Source organism: Pseudophryne corroboree, chromosome 9 (genome assembly GCF_028390025.1).
Source record: "Pseudophryne corroboree isolate aPseCor3 chromosome 9, aPseCor3.hap2, whole genome shotgun sequence".
NCBI lineage: Eukaryota > Metazoa > Chordata > Amphibia > Anura > Myobatrachidae > Pseudophryne > Pseudophryne corroboree.
In genome coordinates this window covers 412,385,640-412,402,944 of record NC_086452.1, presented here as the reverse complement: position 1 = coordinate 412,402,944, position 17,305 = coordinate 412,385,640, and the positions used below count along the sequence as shown (strand labels likewise).

The 17,305-nt window shown below is 49.7% G+C and overlaps 2 protein-coding genes across 3 annotated transcripts in view; one reads left to right on the top strand and one right to left on the bottom strand.

Moving 5' to 3' along the window:
- Positions 1-17,305, top strand: part of THOC7 (THO complex subunit 7) — a 113,106-nt gene that overhangs the window by 9,180 nt on the left and 86,621 nt on the right. The window contains exon 1 of one of the 2 annotated variants that reach the window (XM_063940912.1): positions 15,479-15,506. The exons of the other annotated variant lie outside the window; for it this stretch is intronic. Coding sequence (XP_063796982.1) covers positions 15,494-15,506 — 13 coding nt within the window. The 5' untranslated portion in view covers positions 15,479-15,493. Of the gene's footprint in view, positions 1-15,478; positions 15,507-17,305 lie in introns of those variants that run through there. 2 annotated transcript variants of the gene reach the window in all.
- The window catches only part of ATXN7 (ataxin 7), a 320,951-nt gene that overhangs the window by 289,209 nt on the left and 14,437 nt on the right, over positions 1-17,305 (bottom strand). The gene's annotated exons all lie outside the window — the stretch shown is intronic.

Here is a 17,305-nt window from a genome sequence, read left to right as displayed (position 1 = left end):
ATCCACCAATTGGTGAGGGAGCCCACTCGGAAAGACGCAATATTAGACTTAATACTTACAAATGGAGACAGAATATCGGATGTAAAAGTGGGTAAAAACCTGGGATCCAGTGATCATCAAGCAGTATGTTTCAGCATAAAGACAGAGACTAACTCATCCCATACAAAAACAAAGGTGTTGGATTTTAGGAAGGCTGATTTTGTAGGGATGGGAAAATGTGTAAGCAATTCTTTGGCAGAGTGGAGGAACTTGGAAGCAGTGCAGGAAAGGTGGGAAACATTAAAAAGTGCAATATTAAAGGCAACGGACCTTTGTATCAAAAGTGTTAGGAAAAACACAAGGAAAAGGTAGCCAGTGTGGTTTGCGAAAGAAGTAGCAAATATTGTGAAAGAAAAAAAGATGGCTTTTAGGAAATATAAGCAGACACAAAATAATGAAGACAAAGAGATATATTTTGTTAGAAAGAAGGAGACTACGTAACCAGATGTGCAAAGGCACAAGCTGAGGAGAAAATGGCCCAGTCAGTGGGTAAAGGAGGCAAAGCTTTTTTTTAGGTATATAAGCGAAAGGAAAAAAACAAAAGGCGGAATTATAAAACTAAAGACAGAGACTGGGAGTCTTGTTGAGGGAGACAATGTAATAGCAGATCATCTTAATAATTAATTTTGCTCAGTATTCACTACTGAAAGAAAGGGGAAGGGGCCACAGTTAAGTTGCAAGGATATTCAAGAAAATGAAACAAGTACATTTACAGAGGAGAAGGTCCTAACAGAACTCTCAAAGCTGAAAGTGGACAAATCTATGGGGCCAGATGGGATACATCCAAGGATATTAAAAGAACTTAAAGAGGTGCTCGTAGCACCATTGACAGAATTATTCAACCAGTCATTAGCTACAGGAGTAATTCCAGAGGACTGGAAAAGAGTGAACGTAGTCCCACTGCACAAAAATGGAAGCAAGGAAGAGGCAAACAACTACAGACCAGTGAGTCTTACATCAGTAGTAGGGAAATTGATGGAAACTGTCACGATCCGGGTATCTGGACGCCATTACTTACCCTTCAGATGCCTCCTAAGGCGGGCTCAGCGTTCCAGGACCGGATTCCGCTGTTCCTGAGTTTCCACATGCAGAGTGGTCTTTTCATCAGCCGCGGCCTCCGCTGTGCCCGCGTGGTTAAATGTGCATCCATCAGCCTGGCGTCTCCTGTCTCCGGTGGCCGGCGCCGCCATTACTGTTTCCCAGACCACATGGATTACAAACCAAACTTCCCTCCAAGTGTCTGCATGGGCGCAGCCATCTTGGATTCTGTCATCTGATCATTTCCACCAATCTGCTGTCTGTGTTGTTGATTTGCATAATTGCCTAGCCAACCCCTTCCTTGCTGCAGGTATAAGTAAGCTGTACCTGAGCAAGGAAGACGTCAGTGCTTTGGTTGTCAAACCTAGTTCCTGTTTGTCTCTCTTCTATGATTGTCTTCCAGGTTCCAGCTCCTGTCTCAAGACTTCCACCATAGAGACCCGCACCAGCATTCCACCTGCGGTGTAGCCTGACTCTCCAATCCATTGTGGATTCATCTGTTTCCAGCTACAACACTACCTGCTTCCAGCAGAGTACAGCTTCCCTTAAAGGGCCGGTGTCCTTTCTACACTTTACCACTCTCCACCGGAATTATTATTTCTCCGCTCTCAAGTTCTACATTTCAGTTCACATTTCATCGCTCCCAAAGTTCATTTATTATTTAACTGGTTCCAGCCAGTATCCACTCCGTGCTAACAACAGTCTGGTTCCAGCCAGTATCCACAGCAGCTGTTTTACCTTCAGCAACCCAGCTCTTCCTGGAACACCAGCTGGTACAATCCTGGGTTATCTCCATTGCTACAGCCGGGCCTGGTAAGGACTTTCCATCTAGAAGATCATAAGAACTATCTCACACTACCAGTGCCCTGTGGCTCCTGCCATGCTGTAGTACTCAGGAACTGTATTTATTCTTTGCTGACTTTTACGTTTTCTTTTATTGCTGCTGTGATGCGGAGTTGTCATAATAAACATCATTGACTTTTATCTAAGTTGTCGTGGTCACGCCTTCGGGCAGTTATTATTCATGTTACTTACATGTCCAGGGGTCTGATACAACCTCCCAGGTTCCGGTACATCTCAGCCCCTACAACTGAGGCTGCCTCCCGTCAGCTCAGGCCCTCAGTTGTGACAGTAAGCACTGACCTAATGAATCCAGCCGGAGACCAGGATCAAGCGGCCAGGCCGATGCAAGAACTGGCAGCCCGACTAGAACATCAGGAGGCTGCACAGGGCCACATCATCCGCTGTCTCCAGGATCTCTCTACTCGGCTGGATGGGATTCAGACAACTCTCCGTGGATCAGGCGCGTCTGGTGCGTCAACCACAGTGACTCCAGCTATAACCCCACCCACCTTACCCATTTCTGCTCCACGTCTTCATCTTCCAACGCCAGCAAAATTTGACGGATCTCCAAGATTCTGCAGGGGATTTCTCAACCAGTGTGAGATTCAGTTTGAGCTACAACCTGGCAATTTTCCCAGTGACCGTACAAAAATTGCCTACATTATTTCTCTTCTCAGTGGCTCAGCCCTTGATTGGGCATCACCGTTATGGGAGAGGTCCGACACCCTGCTATCTTCTTACACTGCATTTGTGTCAACATTCAGGCGCATCTTCGACGAGCCAGGCAGGGTAACTTCAGCTTCGTCTGAGATTCTCCGTTTACGCCAGGAATCACGTACTGTAGGACAATATCTTATACAGTTCCAGATCCTGGCATCCGAACTGGCATGGAACGACGAGGCCCTGTATGCTGCATTCTGGCATGGTTTATCCGAGCGTATTAAAGATGAGTTAGCTACCAGAGACTTACCCTCCAAGTCAGATGAGCTAATCTCACTTTGTACGAAAGTTGACTTACGTTTCAGAGAGAGAGCAACTGAGCGTGGAAGATCATCTGCTCCAAAATCTTCTACTCCTCCTCCTCGCCAACTGTCACCAACTACAGATGAACCCATGCAAATTGGCCGTTCCCGTTTAACTCCTGCTGAGCGCCGAAGACGTCTCTCCGAGTTTCTCTGTCTGTATTGTGCAGCTCCGTCTCACACCATTAATGCCTGTCCCAAACGTCCGGGAAACTCCAAATCCTAGCTCGCCAAGGAGAGGGCCGGCTAGGAGTAATGATCTCCTCTCCATCTCCTCAAGATTGTAACCTCCCAGTCTCGCTTCAAGTTGCTCAATGTTATCAGAACGTCATTGCCCTCCTGGATTCCGGAGCAGCTGGGAACTTTATTACTGAAGCCTATGTTAAACGGTGGTCCCTACCCACCGAGAGACTTCCTTCGTCCTTTTCCTTAACTGCTGTGGATGGCAGTAAAATTTTTGATACAGTTATTTCTCTAAGGACTCTACCAGTTCGTCTGAGAGTGGGAGTTCTTCATTCCGAACTTATTTCATTTTTAGTGATTCCAAGAGCCACACATCCTGTGGTCCTGGGCCTTCCATGGCTCCGTCTTCACAATCCTACAATTGATTGGACGACTACGCAAATCCTGGCATGGGGTTCCTCCTGTACTAAGACATGTTTGTTTAAAGTGTTGCCTGTCTGTTCTTCCTCCCCCAGGTCGTCTGATGTTCCACCTCCTCCATATCAAGATTTCACGGATGTGTTCAGTAAAGCTTCTGCTGATATCCTTCCTCCTCATAGAGAATGGGACTGCCCGATTGATCTCGTTCCAGGGAAGGTTCCACCTCGAGGCCGAACTTATCCGTTGTCTCTCCCCGAGACACATTCTATGGAGGAATACATTAAAGAGAACCTAGCAAAGGGGTTCATTCGACCTTCTTCTTCTCCAGCCGGCGCAGGCTTCTTTTTTGTAAAGAAGAAAGATGGTGGTCTGCGGCCGTGCATCGACTACAGAGGTTTGAACGACATTACCATCAAGAACCGCTATCCTTTACCCCTGATTACTGAGCTCTTTGACAGAGTTAGCGGAGCTACCATCTTTACAAAGCTGGACCTGAGAGGTGCATACAATCTCATCCGGATCCGTGAGGGTGACGAGTGGAAGACCGCATTTAACACCCGTGACGGACATTATGAGTACCTCGTCATGCCCTTCGGATTGAGCAATGCTCCAGCTGTCTTCCAGCATTTCGTCAATGAGATCTTCAGAGACATTCTATACCGTCATGTCGTGGTCTATCTAGATGATATCCTCATTTTTGCCAACGATTTAGAGGAACATCGTTTCTGGGTAAAGGAGGTTCTGTCCCGTCTCCGTGTCAATCATCTCTACTGCAAATTAGAGAAATGCGTCTTTGAAGTCAAGTCCATTCCGTTTCTAGGGTACATTGTGTCCGGTTCCGGACTAGAGATGGATCCTGAGAAACTACAAGCAATCCAGAATTGGCCGGTACCCTTAACCCTCAAAGGGGTCCAGAGGTTCTTAGGGTTCGCCAATTATTACCGAAAGTTTATACGAGACTTTTCCACCATTGTGGCGCCTATTACTGCTTTCACCAAGAAGGGTGCTAACCCGTCCAAGTGGTCTGAAGAAGCCATGCAAGCTTTTCATCTTTTAAAACAGAGGTTCATCTCTGCACCTGTCCTGAAACAGCCTGACATCGACTCTCCTTTCATCTTAGAGGTGGATGCCTCCTCCGTTGGAGTAGGAGCGGTGTTATCTCAGAGGGCTAAAGATGGTCATTTACATCCTTGCAGTTTCTTCTCACGGAAGTTCTCCCCAGCGGAGCGCAACTATGCCATTGGCGACCAGGAGTTGCTAGCCATCAAGCTCGCTCTAGAGGAGTGGAGATATCTGTTGGAGGGAGCTTCTCATTCAATCACCATCCTTACAGACCACAAGAACCTTCTATATCTAAAAGGCGCACAATGTCTCAACCCTCGTCAGGCCAGATGGGCACTTTTCTTTTCCAGGTTCGACTTTAAACTCCAGTTCTGTCCGGGCTCTCAGAATCGCAAGGCCGATGCCCTTTCCCGCTCATGGGAGCAAGAAAATGAGTCAGAGTCTTCAGACAAGCATCCTATTATAAATCCGTTGGCATTCTCCACGGTAGGGATGGACTCTACGCCCCCATCAGGGAAAAGTTTTGTGAAGCCGACACTAAGGAAGAAGCTCATGCATTGGGCCCATGCTTCCCGTTTTGCCGGACATACAGGTATCCAAAAAACCCTGGAGTTTATCTCTAGGTCCTATTGGTGGCCAACTCTGAAAAAGGACGTTTTGGAGTTTATTGCATCTTGCCCAAAGTGTGCTCAACATAAAGTATCCCGCCAGTCGCCTGCGGGGCAACTGGTTCCACTATCTGTTCCCCGTCGACCATGGACCCATTTGTCGATGGATTTTATTACAGATTTGCCCATGTGCAACAAGTTCAATACCATCTGGGTGGTAGTTGACCGGTTCACCAAGATGGCACACTTCATTCCTCTCACCGGTCTTCCGTCAGCTTCCAAGTTGGCTCAAGTATTCATACAAGAGATCTTCCGACTCCACGGTCTTCCAGAAGAAATTATCTCAGATCGAGGAGTTCAATTCACAGCCAAATTCTGGCGAAGTTTATGTCAAGTCCTCCAAGTCAAGTTAAAGTTTTCCACGGCTTACCATCCTCAGACCAATGGTCAAACTGAGAGGGTGAATCAGGACTTGGAGGCCTTCCTCCGCATCTATGTGTCCTCCTCTCAAGATGACTGGGTTCAATTACTTCCCTGGGCCGAGTTCTGTCATAACAACCAGTATCATTCTTCATCTTCCTCAACACCATTCTTCACCAACTTTGGATTCCACCCTAAAGTCCCTGAGTTCCAACCGCTTCCAGCAACTTCTGTTCCCGCAGTGGATATCACCTTGCATCAGTTTGCCAATATCTGGAAGAGCGTACGATCAGCTCTGCTCAAGGCATCGTTCAGGTACAAGAAGTTTGCGGATAAGAAGCGTCGAGCAGTTCCTGCTCTCAAGGTGGGTGATCGGGTATGGTTATCCACGAAGAATTTGAGGTTAAGAGTTCCCAGTATGAAGTTTGCACCTCGCTACATCGGTCCTTTTAAAATTGATCAAGTCATCAATCCTGTTGCTTACAGACTCCAGTTACCTCCCTTCTTAAAAATACCCAGGACATTCCATGTTTCCCTGTTGAAACCGCTAATCTTGAATCGGTTTCATTCCTCACTTCCACCAACTCCGAAAGTCCAAACTCAACGAGGCGTTGAGTATGAAGTGGCCAAGATCCTGGACTCACGTCACCGTTACGGTCAACTTCAGTATCTCATTGACTGGAAGGGCTATGGTCCTGAAGAACGCTCTTGGACCAATGCCTCTGACGTCCATGCTCCTGCCTTGGTCCGAAATTTCCACGCAAAGTTTCCTTTAAAGCCTAAGAAGTGTCCTGGGGCCACTCCTAAAGGGGGGGGTGCTGTCACGATCCGGGTATCTGGACGCCATTACTTACCCTTCAGATGCCTCCTAAGGCGGGCTCAGCGTTCCAGGACCGGATTCCGCTGTTCCTGAGTTTCCACATGCAGAGTGGTCTTTTCATCAGCCGCGGCCTCCGCTGTGCCCGCGTGGTTAAATGTGCATCCATCAGCCTGGCGTCTCCTGTCTCCGGTGGCCGGCGCCGCCATTACTGTTTCCCAGACCACATGGATTACAAACCAAACTTCCCTCCAAGTGTCTGCATGGGCGCAGCCATCTTGGATTCTGTCATCTGATCATTTCCACCAATCTGCTGTCTGTGTTGTTGATTTGCATAATTGCCTAACCAACCCCTTCCTTGCTGCAGGTATAAGTAAGCTGTACCTGAGCAAGGAAGACGTCAGTGCTTTTGGTTGTCAAACCTAGTTCCTGTTTGTCTCTCTTCTATGATTGTCTTCCAGGTTCCAGCTCCTGTCTCAAGACTTCCACCATAGAGACCCGCACCAGCATTCCACCTGCGGTGTAGCCTGACTCTCCAATCCATTGTGGATTCATCTGTTTCCAGCTACAACACTACCTGCTTCCAGCCTCAGCTTCCAGCAGAGTACAGCTTCCCTTAAAGGGCCGGTGTCCTTTCTACACTTTACCACTCTCCACCGGAATTATTATTTCTCCGCTCTCAAGTTCTACATTTCAGTTCACATTTCATCGCTCCCAAAGTTCATTTATTATTTAACTGGTTCCAGCCAGTATCCACTCCGTGCTAACAACAGTCTGGTTCCAGCCAGTATCCACAGCAGCTGTTTTACCTTCAGCAACCCAGCTCTTCCTGGAACACCAGCTGGTACAATCCTGGGTTATCTCCATTGCTACAGCCGGGCCTGGTAAGGACTTTCCATCTAGAAGATCATAAGAACTATCTCACACTACCAGTGCCCTGTGGCTCCTGCCATGCTGTAGTACTCAGGAACTGTATTTATTCTTTGCTGACTTTTACGTTTTCTTTTATTGCTGCTGTGATGCGGAGTTGTCATAATAAACATCATTGACTTTTATCTAAGTTGTCGTGGTCACGCCTTCGGGCAGTTATTATTCATGTTACTTACATGTCCAGGGGTCTGATACAACCTCCCAGGTTCCGGTACATCTCAGCCCCTACAACTGAGGCTGCCTCCCGTCAGCTCAGGCCCTCAGTTGTGACAGAAACACTCTTAAAAGAAAGAGTTGTAGATTATCTGAAATCCAGCAATTTACAGGATCCCAAACAGCATGGATTCACTGGGGGGAGATCATGTCAAACAAATCTTATTGACTTTCACTGTGTGACTAAAGTGATGGATAAAGGTGGAGCCATGGATATAGCTTATCTAGACTTTAGTAAGGCTTTTGACACAGTTCCACATCACAGACTGCTAAATAAACTTGGAAGCTTGGAATTGGATACTAGGATTATTGAATGGATAAGATCTTGGTTGCAGGATAGAAAACAGAGAGTTGTGGTAAATGGAGTGCATTCACAGGAGGAAAATGTTACTAGTGGAGTACCCCAGGGATCTCTATTTGGACCAGTGCTTTTTAATATCTTTATTGGTGACAATGCAAATGGCATTAAAGGGAAAGTATGCCTTTTTGCCGATGACACAAAGGTATGCAACAGGGTAGACACACCAGGTGGGGTAAAACAAATGTCTGAGGATCTAGGTAGACTAGACTAATGGTCAAGAGTGTGGAAATTACAGTTTAATGCCCAAAAATGCAAAATCATGCACTTGGGTCTCAAAATTCAAAGGCTAAATATAGTATTAATAACACTATACTGGAAACTACTGAGGAGGAAAGGGGTCTAGGAGTCACTATTTATGGTGACTTAAAGGCAGGTAAGCAATGTAACAAAGCAATGAGGAAGGCTAGTCAGAAGCTTGGCTGCATTGGGAGAGAAATCAGCAGCAGAAAGAAGTAATAATGCCACTGTATAGGTCATTGGTATGGCCTCATCTACAATACCGCGTTAAATTCTGGATGCCATATCTTCAAAAGGATATTAATACATTAGAGACTGTACAAAGAAGGGCAACTAAAATGGTGCATGGCCTACATCACAAAACATACCCAGAAAGACTAAGAAATCTCAATATGTATAGTTTGGAGCAGAGAAGGGAAAAGGGGGAAATAATAGAAACTTTCAAATATATCAAGAGTTTTAACAAAAGGACATGCACCGAGTCTGGAGGGGGGGGGGGGGGGGGGGGGTTTCAGGGGAAATATGAGGAAAAATTACTTCACAGAAAGGGTAGTGGACAAGTGGAATAGCCTCCCATCAGAGGTGGTAGAGGCCAAGATAGTAGAGCAATTTAAACATGTATGGGATAGACATAAGGATATCCTTACAAAGAAATAAGGATCAAATAAGTTTTGAGATAAAAATATGGTAAAAAAAAAAAAAAAAAAGGGTAGACTAGATGGGCCAAGTGGTTCAATTCTGCCGTCAAATTCTATGTTTCTATGGCCCTCATTCTGAGTTGATTGCTAGCTGCCGTTGTTCGCTGCGTAGCGATCATTTAAAAAAAATGGCAAACCTGCGCACGCATATGGGCCGCAATGTGCACGCGCGGCATATGGGTACAAAGAGCATCATTGTTTTACACAGGTTCTAGCGACGATTCCATTCGCACGGCTGATCGCAAGGAGACTGACAGGAAGTGGGCATTTATGGGTGTCAACTGACCGTTTTCTGGGAGTGTTTGGAAAAACGCAGGTGTGTCAAGGCGTTTGCAGGGCGGGTGTCTGACGTCAATTCCGGGACCTTCGTCGCTGCAATCATCGCACAGAATAAGTAACTACAGGGCTGGTCTTGTTCTGCACAAAATGTGTTTGTACCCGCTCGGCTGCACAGGCGTTCGCACATTTGCAAAGCGAAAATACACTCCCCCGTGTGCGGCGACTATGCGTTTGCACGGCTGCTAAAAGTAGCTAGCGAGCTATCAACTCGGAATGAGGGCCTATGTTTCTAGATGGCGTTCCGCCCATTGAAGAATCTTTGACACTTCCAACATTGCCATGCGGCTTTGCGTGCCGCCTTGATGATTTATGTACGCCACCGTGGTGGCATTGTCCGACTGTACTTAAACAGGCCTGTTCTGTACCAGTGGCAGGGCAAGCTTCAGAGCATTGAACACTGCCCGCAACTCCAGAATGTTTATCGGGAGGAGAGATTCCTCCCTGGTCCACCGACCCTGAAGAGAGTGTTTCTCCAACACCGCGCCCCAACCCCGCAGACTGGCATCCGTCGTTAGGAGGACCCAGTTGGAGATACAGAAGGGACGACCCCTGCTCAATTGTTGGTCCTGTAGCCACCAGCTCAGTGACAGATGAACCTCCGGATTCAAGGAGATCATGTGAGATCTGATCCGGTGAGGCAGGCCGTCCCACCTGGAAAGGATTAGCTTCTGCAGAGGGTGTGTGAAATTGAGAGTACTCTACCATGGCGAAAGCCGCCTAGTACTTGCATCGCCGAGTGTATCGACACTCGTGGGCAAGAGAGGAAGCATCTTATCCTGTCCTGAAGCTTCAGGACCTTCTCTGGAGACAAGAACAAACATTGGTTGTGTGTGTCCAGTAATGCCCTCAGATGCACCATGCTCTGAGCAGGGACCAGTGAGGATTTGTTCCAATTGATGAGCCACCTGTGTGCTTGTAGGAATTGGACCGTTGGTTCCAGATGACGGGTGAGAACCTCTGGGGAGTTCGCCAGGATCAGAAAGTCGTCCATATACGGCAGGATCCTGATATCTTGCCGACAGAGAATGGCCGTCATGACCGCCATGACCTTAGTGAAGATCCGAGGATCTGTAGTCAGTCCAAAGGGCAAGGCTTGGAATTGATCATGTAGGTTGCCAATAGCAAACCGCAGATACTGCTGATGCGATACGGCAATAGGTATGTGTAGGTAAGCATCCTGTATGTCCAGGGATACCATATAATCCTTGGGCTCCAAAGCCAGAACAATAGAGTGAAGAGTTTCCATACGGAACTTGGATGCCTTCACAAATTTGTTCAAAGATTTGAGGATGAAAATGGGCCGGGAGGATCCATTCGGCTTCGGGACTAAGAACAGCGTTGAATAGTACCCCCTGCCCCTCTGAGACAGAGGCACCGGCACTATCACTCCCGTGTCCGGGAGTGATTGCACCACCAAACTTAGAGTTTTTGCCTTTATCGGATCGAAGGGATAACCATCGAGCAAAACCTGTGAGGGGGATGTGTCTTGAAAGAGATGGCGTATCCGCGAGTGATGACTTCCCTCACCCAGGCGTCCGAAGTGGTCTGTAACCATACCTGAGTGAACTGCAGAAGTCAGCCTCCCACCCTGGGATCCCCCAGGGGGAAGCCCGCCCCGTCATGCAGCAGGCTTGTCTGGTTTGGAAGCAGGCTGACGGGCAGCCCAAGAACGTTTAGGCTTGGGCTTAGAGGTTTTGGAAGTGTGAGCCTGTTTCGGGTCGAAAGGAACGAAAGGAGGTACTTTTAGCCTTCGGAGCCGAAGGATTAGTACTTGGTAGACATGCAGTTTTAGCAGACGCTAAATCAGCAACAATCTTGTTCAAATCTTCCCTGAAGAGGATGGCTCCCTTAAAAGGGATCACCTCCAAGGTCTTTTTAGAGTCCAGGTATACCGACCAGGACCGCAACCACAGAATCCGGCGAGCCAGAATGGACGTAGTAGACGCTTTGGCCACCAGAACACCAGCATCAGAGGCTGCCTCCTGGATGTAATGAGAGGCTGTGGTAATATATGAAAGACACTGTCTGGCATTATCAGAAAAATTCAGAGGTAGCTCTGCCTCAACCGCTTGAACCCAGGCTTCAATACCTTTTGCAGCCCAAGAAGCAGCTATAGTGGGTCTATGCACAGCACCCGCAAGAGTGTAAATAGACTTCAAGCAACCCTCCATGCGCTTATCCATCGGTTCTTTCAGAGAGGTGACGTAGTGACAGGCAGAATAGAAGACACCACAAGACGAGCTACATGTGAGTCCACCGGTGGTGGTGTTTCCCAATTCTTACTTAACTCTGCAGAGAGGGGATAACGAGCTAGCATCTTTTTAGACAGGGAGAATTTCTTCCCTGGAGACTCCCAGGATTCCTGACGTATGTCAACCAAATGGTCAGAATATGGCAAAACTAATTTAGTAACCTTCTGACGTTTAAACTTATCAGGTTTCTTAGACGTATCTGGAGGATCAGTTTCATCCTCAATCTGAAGAATCAGTTTGATAGCCTCCAATACGTCAGGAACATCAACTTGCGCTGTAGATTCCTCATCAGAAGCATCTGCATCAGTGTCTGATGGGTCAGTATATACCCCATCTTCGTCGGATGAAGTATCGGAAACATGAGTGGATTGTGGGGAAGAAATGGCCCACTTAGATGACACCTTGGTCCTAGGAGGGCGAGGGTTAGGCTTTTGTTTAACCAAAGACTGATTTAATTGCTGTAACTGAGTAGACAGAGTATCCGCTTATGGCGGATTAACTATAGGGACAATATGTGGCTGTAATGGCACAGGAGGTCCCACAGGGGGTGTAAGTCTCGTTACTAGCGTAGTCAGTAAATTAGAAAAAGCAGCCCAAGGTGGGTCTTGGTGTGCTGTGCCATCGGTGCTGCAGACTGACTGAGGGGTACAGAACTCCCGTTACCTCGACCCTCAGCTGGAATATTTTCCTCAGATAAATCCGCAGCATCAGCACTGCATGATGCTGAATCAGCCACGGATCTCCCGCCCTGTGTAGCAGACATTATATAGAAACGTAGCCTTAGGGCGTAACAGTACAATATAGCCAGACACAGTACCTGACAAAAAAACCCTGTGGAGTGTGACTGCCAATGCAGAACACAGTATATCCTGTGAAACACTATATATATATATATATATATATATATATATATATATATATATATATCCCTGACGCACCTAGCCCACTCAGGGTACAGAATATAGTGATAGCAAGGCGTGATACACGGAATGGAAACCGCACGGCAGCTATAGGCACACACAGTCACAGGTACAATGCAGAAATTATTACACACAACAATAAGACTGCACTGGACTAGTAATGCTACATTTAACTATGTATGTATACAGATATAATAATGCACAGTAAACACTGGATGTAGATCACAGAATACCTGTACTAAATATTCCTGTAGTTATGCACTTGTTCTTAACTAACACTGTCTAAACAACATGTAGAATACTTAAGTGTCCTGTAAATGCTCAGCGCTGATGAAGCAGGCGGCTTTACAGAGGAGACAGTGCCCAGCAGTCCCAAAATCAGCGCAGCTCTGTGTAATGGCGCCCAAACGTCGACAGGGAGTGAGGGAGAGAGATGCAGCTCCAGGGCGGGAATATCTGCTGTAGATGGCGCCTGGGGCTGGGGGAGGGGCTACAGGTCAGAGCCTTATCCCCTCTGCTGGGCTTCACCACCGGGTACTATGGAGCCTGTAATAAACAGATTTTGGTAAATCCGACCTGTGCTCCTTGCCCTGGTGGATATAGTGGGGTCCCTGCACGGCCACAGTGTCCACGCCAGCGGTGCGGTCCGTTTCCTGGGAAAGCGTCCGGATCGCGATTTCGGCGGGTCCCACCTGTGGGACCCTCTTACCTCCTCCCTGTAAGTGCGGCCACACGATCCAGGAGAGCAGCAGTGGTGATGTGTGCCTGATGAGACCGGAGTGCCTCCACTGTAAGTACCCGGCAATCAGGGCACGGGAGTATACAGCGCCACTGGGGGAGGTGATGGAGCCGCAGCACGATAGTGATCATGACATATAGCATCTAGTGCCTGTACTGCGGCCCTTGAAGTCTTCTTTCTTCTCAGAAAAGCTCTTTTCAGGGCTGCCTAACGAAGCTCTCCCTGTTAGCTGCCTGCACTGCAGGCACCAACTTACAAACTGAGCTCTAGTGCCTGGAGGCGGGTTTATAGAGAAGGCGGAGCAGTGCATCTTATAGTATAGTATAGCGTGTTTCAAATATTTAAATAATATAAATAAGTGGTCGGGAAAATGTTACACATACCATAATAAATACACATACAAAATAGAACCAGTACTGCACTTTCTAAGCACACATTCTCCCTCCTCATGGTAAGGCTCCTGTCTCTTCTTCCTGGTAGCTACTCTCTGGCCCTGTGCACTGACTGAGGACTCAGATCCACACACATAGCAAACTTTGTAGAAGAAGGTGCTATGTCCCTATAACTGCATGATGTGGCGCAGCTCTAGTAATCATATTATATACAACTGCTCGGCATATTTGTCACAATTGCGGAGGAAACACCCCCCTGCGTTTGCCTATGTCCTCCACTCGGGTCCCTGCTGAGTCTCCCTCTAGCGGGCTCCAATCCTCTGGAACAGACTAAGGGGTTTATGTAACACCTCAGAGCTGCATACTCTGCAGAATTCCAGCTAGTCTGGCAATCTGGTTTTTCCATTTAAATAAGTGCCATTTAAAAATACGGACAGAATTACCGATATTTCCACAGGGCATGCAGCTCGTAGGCTATTACATAAGCCCCTATCTGTCAGTCTCCAACTTGTCCACTCTCCTGGCCTGCCCATAGGTGTGGTCCTAAAACCTTTATCCTGTGGGTCTCCAACACCTACACAGATGGCCAACTATGCCCCTAGGGCAGGGGTGGGGAACCTCAGGCCCGGGGGCCGTATAAGGCCCGCAAAGCCACTTGATCCGTCCCTCCCAGGCTCACCTAACCAAGGGAGATCCCGGGCACCCGCTGAGATTTTATTACTAGCGGGCGCCCGGCTTCTTCCCCTCAGCAGCAGCCAGAGGTAGGAGCTTAATCCTGAGCTCCGGCTCTGGCAGTGTGCGTGAGTGCCTGTGCGGTGCTATGGGAGAGATGTCATGACATCTCTCCCATAGCTCTGAGGAGCGGGCAGCCAGGCAGAGGGCAAGGGTCTGGAAGCAGGAGCGGGGCTGGTGAGTAACACCAACATTTTCAACAAGGAGAGCAAACGGGCAGGTCATTAGACTTTTTTTCCAGACTTAATTGTACTATGATTTTTGTGTAAATACAGTAAAGGGGGTACTCACGGAGCGATAATCTAAGCAATCTCACCAGATTGCTTAGATTTTAAGCATGATCTGTCCGTGTGTACCCCACACAGCGATAGCAATGCGCGGCCCGCGTGTCGCTATCGCTGGTGCTAGATCGGCCTGCATACACAGGCTCAATCTAGCAGGTCACTCATTTTCACCTGCTGGGTGAAACACTGGTAAATGCGCGGGGGCGCGCATTTACCCGTGTTTTTTCCTAGTGGAAAAGGGTCCCCCGGCAAATTCACGGATCAAGTGATCCGGGAATCCTACCCAGGTAGCTTGCCGGGTTGAACACGTGTTTAACTCGGTAAGCTGTGTAGTGTGAACTGGAGCAGTGTCGAGGCGACACAGCTCCCGTTCACAGTGTATGGGAGGGCGGCGCTGGGAGATCATGTGATCTCCCAGCGCTGCCCCTGCCGCGTCACTAGCCGCGTCACCAACCCGGCAATTGGCATGTTGATGAGCGCTGTCTGAACGGGGCTGTAGCACAGGTCGCAGCCGTGTCAGGCGACACGGCTGCGACCCATGCTACAGTGGTGAAAAAGGGGTATAAGTCTCAAAACAGGCCCAGCGTTACCCGCACAGCAGAGTATGCAAAGCAGGGAGGCGCCAGGATGGAGAAGCGCTCTCCCTGCTCTGCTACTCTGCTGCTGTCGGCTGCCGTTGCGCCTCTCAAACTGTCAGACAGGCAGCGGCAGCAGAGCGGAGGGGAGGGGGTGGGACTTAGATGACGGTGAGAGAGCAGCAGCGGGGGAAGTCCCTGCAACTCACTGCGGTGCCGAGCCTCTCCTCCCTGATCTCAGCAAAAGGGTCAGATGAGCATGTGCCGAGCTGTGATTGGAGGAGCTCAGAACATTCTGATTAGTACTGCCCGATTGGAGGAAACTGTCACATGCTCCTCTGACCCCTGGAATACTGAAGATCTCACAGCATGACCCCTGTCTGTGAGTATTAAACCTGCCAACTCTGTCTCCATAGTAACTGCTCCTGTCTCTGTAGCTCCTGCCTAATCTCCATCACCTCCCTATGCAGCTTCTGTCTCTCTCTGAGTGCTACATGATTCATTCTGTCTCTGCATAGTCTGTGGCCAGTATTCCCCCTCTCTCTGCCCATCAACTGCCCCTCCCCTCTCTCCCCAGCATCTGTCCCCCTCTTTCTGCCCAGCATCAGCCATCCCTCCTCTCTCTTTCCAGCATCTGCCTCCCCTCCCTCTCTCTTTTTCCAGCATCTGCCTCCCCCCTCTCTTTCCAGCATCTGCCTCCCCCCCCTTTTTCCAGCATCTGCCTCCCCCCTCTCTCTCTCTCCGTCCAGCATCTGACACCCCCCCTCTGTCCAGCATCTGCCTCCCCCTCTCTCTGTCCAGCATCTGCCTCCCCCCTCTCTCTCTGTCCAGAATCCGCCTCCCCCCCCTCTCTCTCTCTGTCCAGGATCCGCCTCCCCTCTCTCTGTCCAGGATCTGCCTCCCCCCTTTCTCTGTGTCCAGCATCAGCCTCGCTCCTTCTCTCTCTGTCCAGCATATGCCTCCCCCTCTCTCTCTCTGTACAGCATCTGCCCCCCCCCCTCTCTCTATGTCCAGCATCTGCCTCCTCCCTCTCTCTCTCTCTCTCTCTCTCTGTCCAGCATCTGCCTCCTCCCTCTCTCTCTCTCTCTGTCCAGCATCTGCCTCCCCCCTCTCTCTCTGTCCAGCATCTGCCTCCCCCACTCTCTCTCTCTGTCCAGCATCTGCCTCCCCCACTCTCTCTCTCTCTGTCCAGCATCTGCCTCCCCCCCCTCTCTCTCTCTGTCCAGCATCTGCCTCCCCCCCTCTCTCTCTCTGTCCATCATCTGCCTCCCCCCTCTCTCTCTGTCCAGCATCTGCCTCCCCCCTCTCTCTCTGTCCAGCATCTGCCTCCCCCCTCTCTCTCTGTCCAGCATCTGCCTTCCCCCTCTCTCTCGCTCTGTCCAGCATCTGCCTCCCCCCCCTCTCTCTCTCCAGCATCTGCCTCCCCCCCTCTCTCTCTCTCTCTCTGTCCAGCATCTGCCTCCCCCTCTCTCTGTCCGGCATCTGCCTCCCCCCTCTCTCTCTCTGTCCGGCATCTGCCTCCCCCCTCTCTCTCTCTGTCCGGCATCTGCCTCCCCCCCCCCTCTCTCTCTCTCTCTCTCTGTCCGGTATCTGCCTCCCCCCTCTCACTCTCTGTCCGGCATCTGCCTCCCCCCCTCTCTCTCTCTGTCCGGCATCTGCCTCCCCCCTCTCTCTCTCTCTGTCCGGCATCTGCCTCCCCCCCTCTCTATCTCTCTGTCCGGCATCTGCCTCCCCCCCCCCTCTCTCTCTCTCTCTGTCCGGCATCTGCCTCCCCCCTCTCTCTCTCTCTCTCTCTGTCCGGCATCTGCCTCCCCCCTCTCTCTCTCTGTCCGGCATCTGCCTCCCCCCTCTCTCTCTCTCTGTCCGGCATCTGCCTCCCCCCTCTCTCTCTCTCTGTCCGGCATCTGCCTCCCCCCTCTCTCTCTCTCTGTCCGGCATCTGCCTCCCCCCTCTCTCTCTGTCCGGCATCTGCCTCCCCCGTCTCTCTCTCTCTCTGTCCGGCATCTGCCTCCCCCTTCTCTCTCTCTCTCTGTCCGGCATCTGCCTCCCCCCTCTCTCTCTCTCTCTGTCCGGCATCTGCCTCCCCCCTCTCTCTCTCTGTCCGGCATCTGCCTCCCCCCTCTCTCTCTCTGTCCGGCATCTGCCTCCCCCCTCTCTCTCTCTCTCTCTCTGTCCGGCATC